This window comes from Paracoccidioides lutzii (genome assembly GCF_000150705.2).
Source record: "Paracoccidioides lutzii Pb01 unplaced genomic scaffold supercont2.10, whole genome shotgun sequence".
Taxonomy (NCBI): domain Eukaryota; kingdom Fungi; phylum Ascomycota; class Eurotiomycetes; order Onygenales; family Ajellomycetaceae; genus Paracoccidioides; species Paracoccidioides lutzii.
Genome location: NW_015440956.1, coordinates 830709 through 850832, shown reverse-complemented (window position 1 = coordinate 850832; position 20124 = coordinate 830709). Strand labels below are relative to the sequence as shown.

General features: G+C 48.4%; 10 protein-coding genes across 10 annotated transcripts; 3 read left to right on the top strand and 7 right to left on the bottom strand.

The window, feature by feature from the left end:
• Positions 1-317: 317 nt before the first annotated feature.
• PAAG_04283 (cytosolic Fe-S cluster assembling factor CFD1) lies at positions 318-1517 on the bottom strand (the record flags this gene model as incomplete). Its single annotated transcript, XM_002793965.2, has 1 exon — positions 318-1517. One exon carries the CDS (start codon positions 1515-1517, stop codon positions 318-320), a length of 1200 nt encoding a protein of 399 aa, XP_002794011.2.
• Positions 1518-2114: 597 nt separating this feature from the next.
• Positions 2115-3453, bottom strand: PAAG_04282 (UBX domain-containing protein; the record flags this gene model as incomplete). Its single annotated transcript, XM_002793964.2, has 3 exons — positions 2115-2853; positions 2928-3292; positions 3379-3453. 3 exons carry the CDS (start codon positions 3451-3453, stop codon positions 2115-2117), a joined length of 1179 nt encoding a protein of 392 aa, XP_002794010.1.
• Positions 3454-4181: 728 nt separating this feature from the next.
• PAAG_11834 (hypothetical protein) lies at positions 4182-4700 on the top strand (the record flags this gene model as incomplete). Its single annotated transcript, XM_015847412.1, has 2 exons — positions 4182-4469; positions 4581-4700. The coding sequence occupies 2 exons, from the start codon at positions 4182-4184 to the stop codon at positions 4698-4700; spliced, it is 408 nt and encodes a 135-aa protein (XP_015703004.1).
• Positions 4701-5253: 553 nt separating this feature from the next.
• PAAG_11833 (hypothetical protein) lies at positions 5254-6937 on the top strand (the record flags this gene model as incomplete). Its single annotated transcript, XM_002793963.2, has 3 exons — positions 5254-5349; positions 5430-6233; positions 6335-6937. The coding sequence occupies 3 exons, from the start codon at positions 5254-5256 to the stop codon at positions 6935-6937; spliced, it is 1503 nt and encodes a 500-aa protein (XP_002794009.2).
• A 1114-nt stretch (positions 6938-8051) lies between these two features.
• PAAG_04280 (hypothetical protein) lies at positions 8052-9513 on the bottom strand (the record flags this gene model as incomplete). The annotated part of the gene is made up of 2 exons (XM_002793962.2): positions 8052-8859; positions 8972-9513. 2 exons carry the CDS (start codon positions 9511-9513, stop codon positions 8052-8054), a joined length of 1350 nt encoding a protein of 449 aa, XP_002794008.1.
• Positions 9514-10430: 917 nt separating this feature from the next.
• On the bottom strand, positions 10431-12071 carry PAAG_04279 (S-adenosylmethionine decarboxylase proenzyme; the record flags this gene model as incomplete). The annotated part of the gene is made up of 2 exons (XM_002793961.2): positions 10431-11869; positions 11951-12071. 2 exons carry the CDS (start codon positions 12069-12071, stop codon positions 10431-10433), a joined length of 1560 nt encoding a protein of 519 aa, XP_002794007.1.
• Positions 12072-14226: 2155 nt separating this feature from the next.
• PAAG_04278 (hypothetical protein) lies at positions 14227-14687 on the top strand (the record flags this gene model as incomplete). Its single annotated transcript, XM_015845227.1, has 2 exons — positions 14227-14351; positions 14513-14687. 2 exons carry the CDS (start codon positions 14227-14229, stop codon positions 14685-14687), a joined length of 300 nt encoding a protein of 99 aa, XP_015699453.1.
• A 467-nt stretch (positions 14688-15154) lies between these two features.
• On the bottom strand, positions 15155-16738 carry PAAG_04277 (transcription initiation factor TFIID subunit 6; the record flags this gene model as incomplete). The annotated part of the gene is made up of 3 exons (XM_002793959.1): positions 15155-15769; positions 15853-16271; positions 16369-16738. 3 exons carry the CDS (start codon positions 16736-16738, stop codon positions 15155-15157), a joined length of 1404 nt encoding a protein of 467 aa, XP_002794005.1.
• Positions 16739-16936: 198 nt separating this feature from the next.
• On the bottom strand, positions 16937-17435 carry PAAG_11832 (hypothetical protein; the record flags this gene model as incomplete). The annotated part of the gene is made up of 2 exons (XM_015847411.1): positions 16937-17076; positions 17153-17435. 2 exons carry the CDS (start codon positions 17433-17435, stop codon positions 16937-16939), a joined length of 423 nt encoding a protein of 140 aa, XP_015703003.1.
• A 596-nt stretch (positions 17436-18031) lies between these two features.
• PAAG_04276 (phosphatidylinositol transporter) lies at positions 18032-19523 on the bottom strand (the record flags this gene model as incomplete). The annotated part of the gene is made up of 2 exons (XM_002793958.2): positions 18032-18710; positions 18820-19523. 2 exons carry the CDS (start codon positions 19521-19523, stop codon positions 18032-18034), a joined length of 1383 nt encoding a protein of 460 aa, XP_002794004.1.
• Between the last annotated feature and the right edge of the window lie 601 nt (positions 19524-20124).

Below are 20124 nucleotides of genomic sequence, written 5' to 3'. Positions count from 1 at the left end.
CCTTCTTCTAAGAGGTTTCTATGTACCAAGCTCCCCTGGGTGATTCTGCTTCCTCATAATTTGCATTTCCTAATCAAATCGAATATTTCATACATGCATCTAGCGCAAGCTATTCACGTTATACGTAATACAATCGCAATCATTATGCAAGCGGGTTTTTGTCTGTTGTACATATAACTGCAGCTTTTATACCTTCTATGCAATCCATCCAAGATAAGAAAACAATATGAGATATAAAGTAATCGCATAGAATCGCAAGAAAATGCAGAATGCAGTGGAATGGACGAAAGAAAAAAGGAAATGCTGTGTTCCAAACCTCATCCCCTGCTCCGCTCCGCCTCCTGAATAATCGTCTTCGCAAACTCCTCGAACAGAGGTCTCGACCAACACTTCCGATACCTCTCCACTAACAACTCTCCACCCTCACCCTCGCCCGCATTCCCACCCCCAATCCCATTCCTAACCACGCCATCGGCCTCTCCCTCGCCCCTCCCACCAACCCCCTCCACCATCTCCCCAAACCCAACATCAATCGGCACAGCCCCTAAAAACCTCACCCCCATCTCCTCCGCCATAACCCTCCCCCCGCCACTAGAAAACACATTCGTCACCTCCCCACAGCATGGACACGAGTAGCCGGACATATTTTCCACAACGCCAATGACAGGAATGCACGTCTTGGCGCAGAAGTTGAGTTCCTTCCGCACGTCTGCGGTCGAGATAGCTTGTGGTGTTGTTACGAGGATGGCGCCGGTGAGGAGCGGTTGGCTCTTCTGCTGCTGCTGCTGCTGCTGCTGTGAGGAATTTCTAGATGTTGTGGATGCTATTGTGAGTAATTGCTCTGCGAGCGCGATGTGTTCGTCGCTGGTTCCAGGCGGCGTGTCGATGAGTAGGTAATCGGTCTCACCCCATAGAACGTCAGTGAGGAATTGTCGGATCATTGCTGTCTTTTTGGGGCCGCGCCAGATTACAGCGTCGCCGCGGTCATGGAGGAGGAAGCCTAGGGATATGCAGCGGAGGGAGCCTCGTGGGGTCGATTGGGAAGACTGGGGTTGTTGTGCGCTTGTGCTTCTATTTGTATTTGTATCTGTATTTATTATTGTTGCTGTGGAAGGCTGCGACGGGCCTGTACTTATATCCATTACTGTAACTGTATCTGTATCTGTATCTGTAGTGGCGCCAGCGCCAGCGCCGACAGCGGAGGATGGAGGGTGTGGAGATGCGACGGAGGAGTTATCAGAGGTAGAAGCAGGGTCCAGGGCAGCGGGATGGACCAAAACGGGCACCCAGCCACCAGGCGCCTGAGTGATTTTCGCATCTTCCTTGCCGACCAGGCGCGGTATGGAGGGACCTGTCAGGTCGACATCGAGAATGCCCACCGATCGCCCCTGGAGGGTTAGGGCTAGTGCCAGTTGCAGGGTCACTGAGGATTTTCCTACGCCACCTTTGCCAGATAGGACCTGAATTAACTGTTGGTTATCTGGGAATGAGGAATTTAAATATGGGGAGGGTGGCATTTGGAGTCTTGCTTGTTTCTTGTTTATCGGTAATGGACGCCATCACTGGGAATAGGTCATGATGGGCAGCACGGGGAGGTGGTTTCCGGGGGGGATTAAAATATGGCTTACCAGGACAATGTTTTTGATGCCGTCCAGCGGCATTCTGGAATCGTAGTGTTAACTGTGATTATTCAAGTAATGAGGAGTTGAAGTCATTAAGCAATGTTTAGTGGGGGCATTGTTATTGCTGTCTGTGAGGTTCTGATCTCTTCTTGATTTTTTTTTTTTTTTTTGGATTATTTATCAAGCAGCGGAGGGGCGTCGTTGGCTGCGGATACAAACTATCATCAGTATAATGACAGTAGCTAACTACAACCACAAATCCACCAATTTACCTCTTCATGAAAAGCGAAATATATGTATGAAGGTGTTATGACTCGCAGGTCAATGGTCCATTTTAGCTACCATTCTATTTATTTATCATAATTAGTTGTATCTACCATGTTTCGCCAGAAGTTATCTGCTTTCCAGCCATTCAGGTCCCACAATAACAAAACAATAAGAAACGTTAAATAAGAGTCTTAAAGTCACGTCTGATACAGTTTAGAATGGATATCACGTCCATTTCTGTACCACAACCCCCCCACGCTTGTATTCCTTGAGGTCTCCTATGACCGCTTCCTTATCAGTTAGTTCCATGCTAGGGAACGTCGTCATCAGCACCCACGGTCGTTGCCGGCTGGCGGGACTTGAAGCAGTCACGAACGAGTATACGTCTCCAATGGTGTTCGTAGTGTTGAATCGGGTGACTAACCGCGTGCCATCTCCTAATCTTATTTGAAATGTGACTGTCGGCTGCGACTCATCTATCTTAGGCCCTTCAGGTCCTGGGGACCGCTGTTCTGCTTCTGCTGCTGGCATTGCAGTTGCAGGCGCGGAGGATGGAGAATGTATAGGACCAGGTGTTGGGCTGCCTAGACGCTGTCCGCTTCCTGAAAATGGTTTGTACTTGGGTTTTGGCTTTACGTATTTCTCATCGTGTTGCTTTATCTCTACATCAACCGATTGTCCCACCTGCACATTCATTATCGAGAGTGGTGCACGTCCTTGCCGGATGCCATTCAATATCTCTGCATTGCGAGGGTCGTCCGATCTGTAGAGGTCACCGTCGTCTACTGAGAATCCATCTGCCCAGAAGTGAAGTATTCGGCTAACGCGCTGGGCTCTTTGGGGGCGATTAGCATTTGGGTCGGGGATAAATTGGCTTGGTGTGTCGTCCCCTCCAAGAGTACGCGCGGCGCCCGTGAAATGCGAGCTTCGCGGTTTTAAGACATCTGCAGGTCTTGGTGCTGACCTATTGTGCAAGGCATGTTAGTAGCCTCCCCTTTGTTCAAGCTTGAGAGAAAAATATATATCAAGATTGCGCACCTTCTCGCCTTCTCTATGATTTTCTGTTTAATATCATCCGGGTTTTGAACTGCCAGGCCTGACTTCTCCCCTCCAGCAAACATATCCTGCCCTTCATCGCTGTCATCATCGCTGTGATCATGAGCTCCATTTTCACCCGCACCTAGATCGCCGAGGGTCGCAAACTTCTTTTTGGTGGCATTGCGCGTAGCAGCCTCAAAGGAAGGAGGGGTTGCTGCACCACCAAGCGTTCGACCACCACCTGATGGCTGTGCCGATTCATCGCCGTATTCAAGGTTGCCTTTCGTGTTATCATCTTGGTCGCGATAGAACTCCTCAAGCGCGGTCTCCAGGTCCCAGTTGCTCGTTACCAGAAACTCTCTGGCCTGTCCGAAAATCCCAAAATGATAAGAGTCACCATGAACATTAGAGATGCTTGCACATGCACATGCACAACCAAAGAAGATCTTACCTGTACAGGAGAAATGCCCGTAATACCGGAGAGTTGAGAGATCAGAACATCCTGCTCCTCCTGATGAAGGTCCATGCTATATAACAGGACCAAGGACCAGATCTAGGTGCTGATCACGAAGCTCTCCACCACCAGATTAGAACACCAAATACAGCTAAAGAAGAGCAGAAGGAGAGGGAGGAGCTCGACAGGAACTGAAGAGCAGAGAACCAGAGTTGTAGATACAGAGGAGATGTATATGAACTGTTGTTGTCTCTCTGTTTGAGCCCGTGAAGTTAGTGTCTTGCGGTTGACATGCACAGGACGTCACAGTTGCCTTGGCTGTGATTATATCAGCATCCAGGACAACCGAAGAGGGACTTAACTTAGCCAATGAAATCCCAATTCTGAGCTCTCGAGTACCTAGGTATGCTGATTTGTCGGTGGGATATGCTCATATAGATCAAGAAATCATAGTGATAGATAAACCCTGACCATGACCTGTTCTTGAGGCAGTTCCGGGAGTTGGATATAAATACATATTCATGTCTAGACAAGCATTAAGCATCATGTGACCTTGAACTGCTCTTTGCTTAACCAACAGCAAGTATATCGTCATCATATCAGGTTATCAACCATCCAACAATCAACTTATACACACCGCATAACATACACTTCGCGGGTTCCCCATTTCTTCACGCTCGCCGGCCAATTAATTCCTTGCTTCAATCATTTCCACCCGGATATCTTCCCAGCAGCGTTTCCTTCCCGAGAAATAACCTCCCTCCTCTTCCCCTCCCCTTCCTCCTTACACAACTCCAACGATGCCGTCAGACGAGATCCCCTCACAATCCCGGATAGACTTGTACGACTCCACCTTGATCGTGCCCTCGGACTCGGAAAACTACTCTGCAAATAACGAGCTATCCTCCCTGTCACCCCCTTCCACGTCAAGTTCTCCCGTCATTCTCTACAAGCCTCCCACACTGTGGGGTCTACTACGAGGTGCGGCTATCAATCTTCTCCTCCCATTTATCAACGGCCTGATGCTGGGATTTGGTGAGTTGCTGGCACACGAGGCTGCGTTTAGGTTAGGATGGTTGGGTACCAAGGTAAGAAAAGATATTGGGGTCGAGGCGGCGGTGGAGTGGGAGTTGCCATTCTATTCGAGTTATCTACTTTACGAATAACGCAACTAAAATCACCTGCCTGCGCTCATTTAGATATTCCCCACTCATCGGCGATCACATCCGCTTGGTCCTGGTATTGAAGTCCGTGAGGCTCCCCGCGAAAAGCGGCCACGGAATAGATATGATCTGGAAGATATGGCCTTGCTGGACTAAGCCCGCGATTGTCCTACATATTCATTTGGTTGTAGAATGAGAGCGCATTTCTCCGCGGCTAAAAATTAGCTGTCATCATTTGATTGCATGTTTCTCTCTACTGCACATGTACATTTCATAATAGCTTCGATTCATCCCTCGTATGCAGGTTGAAATCTGGGATTGGCGAATGGCGTGTAAGAGCTTAAACTGCCAGTTTGTAACTCTATAGGGATGAGCAAAGACGAACATGGATAGAAATTAGTGAATAAGATCGCTACCTGTAGATCACCTCATTATTTTCCGTTTAATCTTACTTGTCTATGTCTCCTATTTAAATATACCCTTTTGTTTTGGTTGTTTTTCTTTAAATAATAAATTGTTCCGTTGAGAGAGATTTTGCGGAGTCGGCTAACATTCCCCGAAACAGCGAACAAAAAAGAGAGCATCGCCGACATGTATCCTCATCAAATTTTTTGGTGGACTTCGGAACAATCAACACCAACGTACCAGGCCCAACAACACGGTCACGACGCCAGGTTCACATTTTGCACGGCTTCCTATACTCCTTATTATGCTGGGCAAGACAGGCGTCAGGCCATGGGCCGCTGTATCTGTATCTAGTGTGACCAGACGGACAATGCTCGCTGCACCGCTCTCCGCTAGACATGTTCGTCTTCTATTCCTCCCAAGTCTTCTTCTATATCGAGGTTGCGGCATCTGAGTTACTGACCACTATTTCTGTACCAGCTCTCTACAGTCACAACGAGGAAGTTCCTCCAATCAAAGTCGCGGAGTCCGACACAAAATGCTCCTGGGCTTTTAATGACATCCTCCTGGAGCTCTGTTGTCGTCCAGTTCGCGGGACTAGCAAATCCCCGTTTCAATTCCACTACGACAAACCCCAGCTCGACCAGTGCTCCCTCATCTCTCAATTCCATAGATACCGTAAACCCCCCGTTATCAAGTGATGTTGAGTCAATTGATTCCCTTTCTGCGGCCGACCTTGTGAGCGTCGACATTTCCCAGATTCCTGAAACGCTAGGCTATCTAAAGGCGATAGGCCTAGATTATGGCTGGGGCCCCTCACGATTAATAGAAACAATTTTGGAATCGCTACATATCCATGGAGGATTGCCGTGGGTGGGTGCTACGATAACGACTGCGGTCCTGCTACGTGTGGCCATGTTGAAATTCGCCATTGATGCGTCTGATACATCGGCCAAGGTAGCAAGCGTGAAGCACCTAACTCAACCAATCCAGGAGGAGGTTAAACGATGCTATAGAGAAAACGATACTATTGGGATGCAGCGTGCACTAAGTACACGGAGGATTATTAATGAAAATTACAACATCAAGTTGATGAAGCTGGCGTATCCGATGATACAGATTCCCCTCAATTTTGGAGCCTTCAGAGTCTTGCGGGGCATGTCTGCTTTGCCTGTGCCGGGGTTGGATTCAGAGAGCTTTCTTTGGCTTTCTAGTGTTACAGTGCACGATCCACTCTTTATCCTCCCGGTCTCAACGGGCCTGCTAATGCATTATACATTCAAGGTTCGTTCATGCAGAAAAATAAATATCAAAAAGCCTTTCATTTACCTCCAGATCCTCCCATGCGGTTCTTATATCAAGTATGCTAATATCATCCCCATTAGCTCGGAGGCGAGGTGTCTGCTTCGACTGATCAAACCGCGATGGCAGCCAGGCCCCTCTTACTCTACGGCCTACCCGTCCTATCAACAGTGTGCACATTATTTCTACCAGGAATTCTTCAAATCTTCTTCGCCTCAACCTCCGTCCTAGCAATCCTGCAATCCTACGCCTTTCACTCCTATTCCTTCCGTCGGGCCCTTGGAATGTCCCCATTCCCTAAGCGCCCTGACTATTCCTCCAACACCCCAACCGGCTCAAAAGTGCGCATCATTGAAGCCCCGCGAGATAACTCGACAGCGTCCTCACACATCGAGCAAGTGCCCAAAGTCAGCTTTATAGATCGATTCATCTCCAGTTGCCAAAACTCTATAAAAGACACAAGGAAGAAGATGGAGGATGTAGTCAGGCAGAACCAGAAAGTGGAGAAGTTTGCTGATGGCACGCCTAAGGTACGTATGACTAAAAAGCAGCTTCAGGATGCTGTTGCCTATGAGAATAAGCGGAGGGAGGAGCTTGCTCTGGAGCGGGAAACGCGAAATAAGGAGCGACAGATGGAGTATAGGCGGAAGGTCGCGGAGAAGAAAAGGAAGCAGAAAGAGATATGAATGAGTGGACCTATCTTTTCTGTTTTTCTTGTTTCAGACTCTCTTTCTTCTATTTCTGTTAGATCTAACCCTTCCCCATGTTGTATTTTCTAATGCAAATGTACAGTACTTTATTTGTTGAAATGGCGTGGGAGTGGATTACGTATTATCTGTTTTCCTATACTTTTTCCATAGTTTTGGTTCAGCTCTAATTGCTCGACTGATTACTCAAACTGATACTTCATTCCTTGTCGTATCCTACATTCGTCACATTTACATCCCTTTTGTATCCTCATCTCTCATGTTTCTCTCGTTTCGTTAATCACTAATAAGCTCTTCTCCCACTGCTGGTCAGCGCTGAGGCCATCTCCCTTGCTCTCTTAGCATATTTATACACGTCTAATCAAAAAGGCATCCTTTAAATGCTCGCTGGATAGCACATCACGGATGAGGATATAAATGAAATGGAAGTAAGTATTGCTGAGACAGCACAGTGGAAACGCAGAAATTGTAAAGGGAAAATGTCATAACCCGTCAATACCTATGAGGTTTCTATTCGCCCACTTACATTCAATTGATACTCGTGCCCCTTTTTTATTCATTTAGGGATGATATACACTTTCTATGGCAATTATATCTTCATTGCATGCTGGTGGGGTATTTGCAACAAGACGATGGACGGAATAGGTAACCTAGGAAGCTAAACAGGCCCTTAAGCCATGCTTGAAAATACATAGATGCACCGAAACCTCACAAAGAACACCACGACAGGATGAGAAGATAGTGCAGTGGCATGACGAGAAAATCAGTGAGAATCATTCTATATGAACCAGTCGATGAATGATAAAAACATATTATTGCCATTCAAATGAAAAGAAGTCCTGGTTCTCACCCATTGTCCTTCCATCCATATATTCCATGCAATTGCATTAAAATTGATATCAAAACCAAACCGAACTGAGCCGCGAGACATCCCAGTCCAGTCCAATCCAGCCCCTTGGATCCATTGAACCCTAGTATATCCCCCACCCCCCCCACCAAAAGAAAAAATAATAAAATTAAAACCCTTCAAAAATAAGCACGGCTTCCACGACCTTCTCAACCCCTCCCATTCCATATACCATCCCCCTCAAATCTACCGAAACAACCTCCTCCCTCCCACCCCGCGAATGCCACACGAAAATGATCCTTTAACACCCATGCCACCCATGCTCAACCCACCAAAGCCTACCCCACCACCTTCGCCATCGCGCTTATACCGTCTAAGCGCCTCGCGCAGGTGAGAAGGGAGGAGTTGTCCGCGATGAGGATTTGGGGGTGGTTTGAAGGGTGGTCTTTGTTTGCGCTTTAGCTCTGCCTGTGTCTGTGGTTGTGATTGCGGCTGGGTTGATGGGGAGGGTGGGGTAGTGGTTGACTTGAGAATGTCATTGGCAGTGGTGCTGCTGCTGGAAGAGGACAATTCTGTTTTCACAACAGCTATGCCATTCCCTGTTAAATCTGTTTTGCTAGAAGGCATATCAGTGGCTGCTGTGCTGCTACTCAATTGGATTGTCCGTGTCGGACTGTCCATGATGGTGTTTGTAGCAGTGGTGGTAGTTAGTTGCGTGGATTGCGTAGATGCCGTAGTAACTGCTTGTTCGCGGGAACGAGCAGGGGCCTCTTCCTCCTCTTTTTCCTCCTCCCTCGCTAGCTCAGCTTCATACTCAGCGTACGCAGCCCTATCCGCCGCCTCAGCCCACTCTTCCTGCACGGTCCGTGCCTTCTCCACCAACTCCCCGACAAACACCTTCGTATATCCGCTGATAGTCGTAATGACATTGGGTGGCACCGATTGAGACAGTGTCTGATTCACAATCTTGCGCACCATAGGTTTATTCAATTTAGCCCGTTTGAAGAAATCATATCTCGTCGACTGGGCGGGTGTAAAGGCATCGATGAGGATCCTGTTATCTCGTTAAACTCGTTAATAACCGCGCGAAGCATACCACTAAATATTCATTCCGATTCAAAAGAAAAAAACGGAAAGAGTAAAAGAATAAGGAAAGGAAGACTCACGCAAGATTCTTCCTCTCCGCCTCCGCCTCCCTCGCCGTCCCAGGACCATCCCCGTCTTCCCCCTCCCCCTCTACCTCCTCCATGTCCCCCTCATCTCCATCCCCATCTTCTTCCACCTCCTCACCACCACCATCCACCTCTACACCTCCATCAACAGTAGTTCCCCTTACGCTCGCCGTCCCATCTCTCTCCGTCTCCGTCTCCTTCTCCTTTCTGCCCCCGGCACCCCCCTTCTTCCTCTTCTTCCCCCTAGCATTCCCAGACCCATCTACACTCCCCGCAAACAACCCCGTAACGCTCCCCGTAGCGCTCCCGCCGTCCGCTTCAGATTTCACACTGGCAGCTCTGGCGCTGTAGACACGCGGATCGGAGTCCTGAGAGGAAGGGAAGGACGTCTGGCGGAGTGGGTGCATTCGCGCTTTCTTATGGGAGATGTGAACGGCAGAGGGCATGCTTAGCGGTCGCTTTTTGGGGTTTTGATTTGAGGGTGGGAGGGAGAGGGGCGTTTGTGGCGATGGTGGTAGTGGTGGGGAGAGAGACATTTGTGTTCTGTAACGTGGGAGAGGTTGGAGAATTGGGGGTTTGACTGTAAGCTGCGGAAGCTCAGCTCCAGGAGAAGTGAATGGAGTGGTAATGCACGGTTAGACTGACAGAGATGTTATTGTATCTGAATAGAATGATATGTTTCTATATTGGTTGTTAGGTGACGGTTTCCTAGGCGTGTAGCAACCTATGGGTGGTGATTAAAACACGTGACTCCTCCAGTTGATGTTACAAAGGACTCGGTCAATAATAAAAGATATGACCGATTCAAGAAAATAACTCTTGTCAGGGTCAATAAGAGACTATTCCACTGTTAGTATTCATGGAGTATTCATTTGCGCGCAGCTTACGAGTTCCGTCTAAACGTCGTAGGATATCACCACAAAAAGATTCGCATTTTTTATTCCCTACGTCATTTTCGCAACACCCTACTTCAACGCAGGGGGAAAAGGTAGTGGAGGAAAAACTATGTCCCTGTTGTAAATTGAAAGGAGATTGATTAAATACTATTCAGACTTGCAGGCTAAACGCATGAGTAAAGCAAATCAAAACAGCATTAGGCCGTTGACATCAACATATCTCCTACAGCTGCACAACAGCAAACATAATTTATTAGGAAATGAAATCCCGAAAATGAGAAAAGCGAAAAAACAGCTGGGAGGAACAAAGTAAACAGTACGGAGATTCCGAGGGGGAGAGAGAAGAACCTCTCTACCGGTAAAATGAAAACATGGAGGGGGACAAGGGAGAGAAACGTGAGGGGGACATGTTTTTGAGACGCATAAAACAGAGCAATCAAAGACAGAGAACAAAGAAAGCTAAGAAATAAATACTAAAGATAAATATCAAGCCATATAAAATAGCCCAATATAGCTAAAATTTGCTTATGTTAAACCGAAAAAAAAAGAGCGCGTGTTTAAAAAGCACGCTCCCCGATCCGCGGCGCCCCACCCCTCCAATCATTGCGTTCGTAATAGCGGAAGACAAGATCATACCCATCCAGCTCATGAACAATGCGATCGACACGACGGTAGCCGGGGATCCGCTCCATTTTGGCATTGCGTGCTGCCGCCGTGAGATTCATATGCTCATCTTCATCGACAAGGATATCTGCCACAGCTTTAACTCCATCGGTAGTCGCAGTCGCAGCGGAAGTAGCATGGTGGTTCTTATAGACGGGCTTCTTAGCTTCAAACAACGTCACGCTGAATCGACCCGGTTTAAAAATATCAACGACATGGTCGACGATTTCGGACGTTTCGCGCCCACTCTGGAGTTGGGGTACGTTCGTCTCGAAGGACGCATAGGAGCAGTGTGGTTCTGGCGTGACGTGGACGGTGAAGTAGTGGGAGCCTGAGCTGCCGTTGGGTGCCGGAACGACGCCATTAGCGGAGAAGCCGCACGGTGTGAATAGGTAGGCGTCGACGCGAGCACCGGGGTATTGGCTGGTTGGGTAGATGTCGGAGAGACCACAAGATTCGGAGACTATGGTTCCGAGGCCATGGCCTTCGGTTGTTAATTCGGAGGGTAGGGATTGATCCATGTCCGAACCCAGGTCGCTGGTGTCGGAGTTGTTGAAGACGTCTAGATGTTCATCGTCGTGGGCTTCCTTCTCTTTTCGTTGCAGGCGATGACGACCTTCTGCGACCGCACTCGCATGGTCGAGGTAGAATTGTTTTGCATTCTCCTCGTCTAGGTCTGTCATGAGTATTTCGAGAGTTTCGTCGTTTTCCTCGTCTTCCTTTGTTGAGCGAGCTGCCATTTTTGAATGCTCGGGGAATTCAAGAACCTTCACGGGGGTCTCGTTGCCTGGCGTAGACGGGGGAGTCAAGATGGTGTAAGGCTCAGTCAGATAGAGATACCAATGCTCGCCATTCATCTTGCCAATCATGTACGCGCTACCTCCCAGGAATAGCTGGTCCATTGTCTTGACCTCATCTCTCCAGCTGCGATGGGGCCCACGCTGGCGGTCAGGGAAGAGGAAATTCTTTCTGCTATAGAAGACACGGTACGGAGCAGCTGCAGTGGCAATTCCACAGGACGCTGGAGTAGTATTCTTGGGGAAACCCGCGTAGAGGGCTGCGATCTCGAGGATACGAGGTAATCCGGACAGCAAGGTAGTGGTCCCACAGGTCTTGAGAATGAGCTTGTGTGGGAACACAAACATGCTGGATTCTGAGAGTAGGTACGCATCCACGTCGTCCGATTCGATGATTGACAGCACCTTGCAACTGACAAGATCAAGCATATCCTTCCATATCTCTGCTGGAACCGCCTTGAGTCCCGTCGGTTCTGTCGATCCAAGAAGGTTCTTGGGGGATGAGCCAAACCAGACCTCTAGAAGTTTTTCGGGACCTAAATTTTTATAGTCGAGATGGTTAGTTGCTAGTAACCCAAATGAGATCAGTTATAACGGGCATAACTGGGTAAGCGAACCTTCGAAGGCATTGCTCGAATCGAGATCCAAGGTAGCCTCATGATTAATTGTCAACGACGATGTCCCCACGAATGACGAAGGGGATGCCGTGTAATTCTTCGGAATGTCGATGTTGACCATATCCGTGACCGTCAAACAGATTCGGTTCTAGAAAGGGGGAGTCGTGGACAAGAAAAGAGGAAAACCAGGCTTTTGGTTGCTGCGTAAAACCTTGGATTGAGCAAGACAATTATTATGAAAGCACTATCTTCCACCCAGACGAACAATGCGGTGTCCGCCTGAGACAGAGAAGGCCCGAGGATTGGGAGCGTGCGACTGCTGGCTCCTTTGCCAGCAAAATGAAAACCAATATGTAATGGTATCTGCCTTTTAGAGGCGTTATGGGGGTCTGGCGGAGAGGGGGAGGAAGAAAGCTCTGGGATGAGGAATTGTGGCTAGCCAATGGTACCTCGCACTGGCAAGATACCGATACTCTGCAAAAGTATCGGGTCTAGCAGACGAGGATTATCTGCTTAATAGAGATACACACAGAATAAAAAGGAGAAAGTTAGTATTTCGAGGATTTTCGAAAACGACGTTATCGTGGTCTGTTTATTTAAATGCGATGCGTGTCAGTTAACTTGTTTGCGCATGAAATGTTTGTGGCAAGAAGAATGCCATTTGGACCCCGCCATAATCACAGACAAGACGACGACAAATTGTGTAACGTAACCAAGTTGGCATCAGGGAATAAAGTGAATCTATATTGTGGAGACAAAACCACGCAGGGGAGAGACTACCTGGTGGTGGGAGTGAATTGATGGGCGGGACTCACTTCCGGGGCTTTGAGAGAAATCGTAGGAGATCTTTCTGGGTCATGGAGAGAAAAGGATACTTCTCTTCAGTGGGTCGAATGTGACTTGCTCATCTGTACTTTTAGAACATCGACAACGGCTCAGAATCTCCACTGTTTCCTCGCGATAAGTAAATAATTGAATTGCGTCCTAATGCTTTGGGAGTTGAAGGGAGATTAGTTGTGTGACGTTTCGGAGGCGAATAATCAGCGGTTCAAATGATGTATGAAACTGTGAGAGGGGTTCTGACAACGCACCATGAGTGTGCGTAAGGCAATAACAAAACAGCAGAGGAAGATAAGGATGATATACGAGAGATCGTTGGGTGACTGGTATTTGTATGACAGATAGCAGTGGGCGGGATATGGGGGAAGAGACAAACCCAAGTTTGGAGAGAGAGCAGGATAACTGGTAGCTAAATGAAGCAGATATATGATCGAATTTGTTTAAGAGGGACAGGAAACGAACCCTGCCAAAAGAATTGAGATATACACACACGTGGAGAGAGCAGCAGATATAAATAGGCTGCCGGTTGGGTTACTGAACAACAGCAGGTTGAGGGAACAGAGTTGTTGAAGTGGGATGCGATGGAATTGGGGGAGGTCCTTTTGTAAGACAGCTGAACGACAGCACCAAACCGCTTTGGGAATATGTCCGTTTAGCCTGAGAGCAAGGCCCCGATTATTCGGAAAATCGAGAACCTTTGTTACCGTAATTTGACTCTGTTTATGTGTCGGTGAATCGGTGAATCCCGTGAATCCGTGGGCACAAACCGAAAAAAAGAGGTTTGAGGAGATAAAAAAGCGACAACCAACAACGATGATGCGTGCGGAGTGTGGGTTCGGAATAATGTTGTTCCTTCAACTTTCAGCGACTGTTGACGAAAGCAAAGTCAACCAAGTTAGTTGCTTCATTTCCATCCATGGACGGACGGACTTTGGAATGTCCTCTGCTCTGTTAGGGACATTATCAGCTATGAGATGGAGCACCTTGATCACGCCGCTCCTCTTCATGTTCGCAGGGGTCGGGATGAGATAGAACAAAAAATATGCAAGATAAAAATATGCATGTTGAAAACAAAACCTGCCAATGGGGACGGACCGTCCATCACTTCCGATACCCAGTGTCAGTGCAACCCTCAAAGCTGGTGGTTACGGGCCACTCCCTGGATAACTCTTTGCCCAACCCCGCCTGGAAGAAGGCTTGGTGGGTAGTTACATACTGCCTAGGTACGACCTGGTTCGGCCTCAGATAACTACTGCAGGAAACAATTTTGGTGCTTGCATAAATATATCTGGCCCATGCCTCAAAAAAGGGCTAGAAAAGGCGTTAACAAAAAAAATCAAAAAGGAAGGAAATAAAAATTATGGAGAGCTGAGGAAGATCTGTTCCCGTGGAGCCCAATATCGCCTGAACTTTTCACGCAATTCTTCTCCGGAGCTATGCAACTGCAAGACGAAGGCACACCGTCGTTCGCAACACAACCAGCCACCACCACCACCACCACCGTCTTCGAACTGGCGAACAGCGACAGTTTTGACCGTTGCTTTTACGGAGAACTTCCCGGGTACTTTTCTCGTGTTGGGTCGGACTAGGATTCCGATACTTCCCCATTCTCAATAATTTTCTGTCAAGCTCAACTTACAGCAGTAAGTCTACGGCTGACAAGAAAAGAAGCAGCAAAAAATATAAAATATAAAATAAAATAAAATAAAAATTAAAAAAAAGATATGGACAGCAAGTAAAAGAAAAGGCACAGCTCAGATCTAACCCCGGTTGTGCTGCCGTTGGGATTTCCGATATCGGAACTATACTCCGTAGTGGAAATTCTGCTTCACTGGTATGTACGGAGCCCAGGAAGCAGGAGGACATGCCCATTTCTAGGGCAGAAGAACTAAGCTAGGCAATTGAATTAAGTCACTGTTTGATGGAGAGCAATTTAGGGGGTCGAGAGGCAATGAACTATGATGAATCAATAACAGCTGAATCTCCAGCGACAATACTTTGCTAACGATCAAATGGGTGGACGAATGGGTAGAAACATAGCTAGGAGGAGGGCCTGTAGCCAGAGTAAATAATACAAGAGTGTGCTCTGGGAATAAATGTGGTAGTTAGTATAACGTGATGAGAAACAAAAAGGGAAAAATAGGTGTCAAAACGCCCGGCCATCCCCAGCTCCCAGAGCCCCAGGAAAACACACGGGAGAAAAACCATAATACTCCAGCCCAAATCTTTTTTTTCCTTTCTTTTTTTCCTTTTTCTTTTTTGGGAATATTACACCCAACCTCCCCAGCGCAGAGCAGAAATCAGAAAATCCTTCCACCCAGATCCCCAGTGCCGTAGAGGAAAAACTCAACAAAATTACCCATCTCAACGAATCCCCAATATCACATTCGCCAACCCCATCTGACCCCCCTCCAGTATCCTCCCCGCAACGACCTCCCCAACCTTCTCCGCCAACCTCCCTTGAGTCTCCGCCTTCCTCTCCTCCGAAACCCCATTCGCCAACAATCCCGCACCAACCTCGGCACCCTCAATCCCCAGCCGCCGCCGCTGCTCCTCTTCCTCCACCAACGTCCCCAAAACCGCCAAAATAACTCCTAAAACCTTCTCAGCCTCCATCCTCCTCACCCCACCCCCAACCCCGCCCTCATCCCCCATCGCATCCTTCAACACAACCTCATACGTCCTCAGATTCGGCAGGACAAGTTCGCGCACCACATCCACGCCACCAATGGATTGCAGGCCGATGATGGCGCCGTAGTGTGTGCCGAGCGGCTTGCCTGGGTCTAGGAAGTTTTTCAGAAAAGTACGCGCGAGGCGGGGGCGGAGGGTGTGGGAGGAGTGGGAGTATTTGCGGGCTATCATGTTTATGAGGGAGGCGGAGAGGTCACGGAGGGCGAAGTGTTCGAGGGGATCGGCAGTGCTGGAGCCTAGTTGGCGGCCGATTAGGCAGGTTAGGACTGGGGGGATGAGGGAGGGGACCTGTCGGGTGTTATTGTTAGTGATAGGAAAGGAGAGGTATGGGTAAGGGAATTGGGAAGAATGTTCTTTCTGTAGTGACTCACATATGGATCTACGTAAAGTGATTTATTCTGAATAAGCGCCTCAGTCATATGCATTATCTGCGTCAGCACGAATAGATCCTTGAGACTATGCGTGACCTTCTCGGATATGAACTGGACGAAATACGGCACAAGCTGATGCAGACCAGGGTCTTCCTTCAGACTTGAGAAGGCGGATAGTCTGTATTCCTCATTCAATTCGTCCAGGAAGGCATTGCACACTTTCTCGAAGTAGAGCTGTAGCTCCTTGGAGAGGATGTGCTTGACCAACGGCTTGACGGAGACGTTATCATTTCCGCTCATCGCGGCCAGATTGGCATTCGCATTGGGACCCTTGGACACAAGTTCTAGATTCCGTGAATCGGCCGATGTGGGATTCTGCGGTATCGTTGGCTGTACTCCCTCGACAGCCAGCCAGTGTGCTATATCAAGACATCAAGAACAAGTTAGCGATATTCACATACGAAAAGGTAAACATAAAGTAGAAGAAGGAAGAAAAAAGAAAGAAAAACCACACACCAGTAAACGTAATCTCCCTCGGCACCCTAGGTAACGGCGCATTAATCAACTTCTCAAAATCAACCTCATCATCTTCAACGTAGAAAAGCGGCTGACCGGGACCGAGCGTCGCTTCTCCGAACCTCAATGGCCTCGTCGACTCGTAGCCGTAAAGCGGTTCAATGTCCAAGACGCGCAGGGCATTTGAGACATCCTGCGTCGTCAGCACGGTGCGTTTGGCATGACGCATGAACTTGAGAGCTTCTTCGAGGACCTGGGAGATGCGGTATTCGACGTCGCGGGCGAGGTTGTCGACGACTTCGTCGTTTAGGGTGCCGATGCCGACGGATTCGGCGACGTCGCGGATGTTTTCGGGGTTCCAGACAGACATGATTGCTTCTCCTTCTTCTTTGGCTAAGGGGAGGAGGGGTGGTTTTGTTTTATTGGAGGCCTGGTGTATGTGGGTTGGTTGTATGAGCTTTGACTGCTTCGATTGGAGCCGATGATCAGCTTCGAACGGAGCGTATCTAGGTGTGGAAATGGAAAAGGTTATAATTGCGATGGAGTTATATACGGTCTTATCGTGGTATCAGCTAGCTGCAGAAAACATCTCTTCTCGAATACTGGCGTGAGTCGAGTTGATCATAGGTGTGTAATAAATGGGTAGCGCTGGGAAGTCGAGGAAGTAGTGGGGGTTATGAACAATAGCGAGTGACCAGCTTGCGCATCCTGTGATTGTAGTAATAATGGTCGCAGTGAATAAATATCCCTCTCAATGGACTTTGTATTGGACAGCCCAGCTCACGTAGCTGCAGCTTTTCAACTCGAGGGGTGAGTGGGGTAGAGTGATCGCGCTCATCGCTGTTGATGAAGGAAAATTGTTCCCTCTGCGGAGTTTTGCGGCTGGAGATGGCGGAGTGCGTTTGTGGCAGAAACAGGCTGCCGTAGAGTACATGGAAAATGGAACTTGGAGCTAAAATGCGGAAAACAGTCTTTGATACCTCTCTTCCTACGAACGAAATCTTACGCCTGTCTACCATAGGAACTTCACGATGATAACTAACAAACACAGGGAGCAAAACTGGCATTGCATTATCGGAGCAACAAAAAAAAAAAAATAAAATAAAATAAAACCGTCAAAAAGCACTCGAGAGTAAGGGATAAAAGAGCTTGTTGATTGGTATCATTGGCCCCGGCAGCAACGCAAACAGAGGGGGAAAAACAGCAGAAGAAACAGAGAATCCCATCCACTCAGACTCAACCCAGTTAATAGGAAGAGAGGAGAGAGAACTCGAGGTATCTAAACGAATTGAAAACAAAATAAAATAAAATGGTAATAAAAAAAGGAAGATAATCAAGTACTAAAAACCGCCGCCGCCACCACCACCACCACCATCATCCTTAACCATCATCACCTGCCCTTTTCCATGGTTTTGCAATGGCACAAGCTCCAGACATCCCTTCCAAGCGAAGGATACGTCATGAATATTATTATCCCTGTGGGCACACGGGGTTGGTCAGAACAAACAAACACAATAAAAAAATACAAAGATACAAAATAGGTATTGAGAACTGATTTACCTAGCGACCATATAACAAATAAAATTACAAAATCAAAAAGAGGACTAGCATGAGCAAAGGGAACCGAGTGTAAGGGGAGTTTTTGAGCAATCACCAAGATCAGTTAAGCCGTAGGAGTCGCCGCTGTTGTGAGAGCAGGTGCGGCAGGTTTCTCAGCTACAGCGGGAGCAGCAGCTTCAACCGGGGCAGGCGCTGGCGCTGGTGCAGGTGCGGACGCAGCAGCCGTTTCAGCCGGTTTTGCATCTTCCGGAGGCTTAGCAGTCTCCACCTTCGCGTTCTGTGTCGCATCCTTTGCAGCAGCTCCGTTGGTTTCCGCAGCTGGAGCCGCTAGGGTAGGTGCGGGAGTATCCTCTTTCAGCGTCACAGTTCTCGCACTCTCCCGCAACTCGGCAGCCTTACCACCATAAGACTTCGGAAGCTCATCAGCGAAAGTGAATTCACGAGCCAGATTCGCGCCATTGGTGATGGGGTGGAATTTTCTGATGGTATTCTTGCTCAAGAACACCTTGAGAGCGGTGAAGATCCACCCCATGACGGCGGGAACGTTGACGAAGAATTTCTCCTTGAGGAGTTCTGGGTATGCGGTGCTGAAGACTTCGATGGTCTGCTTTGTGGAGTTTCTGATGGTGGGGTTTAGGCGGAGGAAGCTGACGTGTTGGTAGTCGTGGACTTGGATCATTTGAAAGTTGTCTTCGCCGTTGTAGTCGATTACGGATGTGGCTTCGCTGAGCTTCAGGTCTCGAACGGCCAGTTCCATCAATGCGACTCTCCATTTGATGAATCTATTAAAGGCACGGAGGAGGAAGGTGTTAGTGAGCAGAACAAAAGCTCTAGTTCAATCGTGAAAAGTGTCTTCAAGAAGGATTGCGAAAACGGATTAGGAAGGCCTACTCATCGACATCACCAAAAGTGTTATTAACATCTTTAACAGCACCATATACATTCCAAGTAAAAACGACATTTCCCCCTTTCGGATCTTTATAATTGGCAACATAGCCCAGGCCCTGGAACTTGCTTGCGCTGTACGTAGCCTTCTCGGCCAGTGCCAGGGGATCCATTTTCTTGCGCCATTCCAAAGCCTTGGTCAACTGCTCTTCAGCCAGCTTGACATTACCCTCGTTTGCGCGGAGGAACTTAATCAAAACATTGACAGTGGGCACGTCATCGGAATCCTTGAGGGTGACACCCCACATCTCGTTGTGGCCGGTTTTCTTGAGAATGGACGCGAGCTTTTCAAAGAATTGGCTCAGGGCCGGGTTCTTTGACAGGTACTCTGGTCGGTTGTCAACAGGAGCTTCGGGGGTCTTAGTTTCCGGTGCGGGTGTGGGTGCAGGAGCAGGCTCATCTTTCTTTTGGGCCTCAATGGCATCTGCATCTGATGACTGGGCAGGAGCCGCAGCGGTAGGGGTGACAGAAGGAGCAACAGCAGCTGGCGTTTGGGTAGAAGGAGTTTCTGACTTCTCAGCCGGTTCGTTCTGGGAGGGTTTGTCATCCGCAGGTTGATGTTCATGTGGCTTCTCTGGAATCGCCTCAGCAGCGACGGGGGCATCAGCAGCCGCAGCAGCTGGCTGGGTAGGCTTCTCAGCTTCCGACATTGTGCCAGAGGGGGGGATGTGATTGAAGCTCTGTATATATGCGAGAGTGTGGTAGGGTTGCCTGATCAACAGAGGTTAGCCAACGCGTTTCTATGAGCAGTAGCCGGGGAAGAACAATTTATATAACATAAATATGTCAAATCAATAGCCTTTTCGTCCCAAATGCGGACATCTCACGATACGTACCTTCAGCTGATTTGTTTGAGAGACGACTTGAACGCGCTTGTCAGGCGGGCAAAAGTAGTGGGAATATAGATTCAGAGCGTAGACCTGTGGTAGCTGCTCTGTGTGTGTAGCTATATGTTTCTGTATGGGGTGTGTTGCGCTGTGTGTGTTGCGCTGGGTGTGGTGTGCGGTGTGTGGTGTGCGGTGTGTGGTGTGCGGTGTGTGGTGTGTGGTGTGTGGTGTGTGGTATGTGTGTGGGAGACGTGAAGTCGAGGTGACGGGGGAATCAAACCAGGGAGCGAGCTGTCGCAAAATAAAAATAATAACTAATACGGATAGTTAATAATAGTAAGTTGGCAGATTGGGGGTCGGGCGGTGGAGCAGGCACAGTCAGCATCGGCTTAGTTAGTTTCAGGCTGTGTGAGGCAAGGGGCTC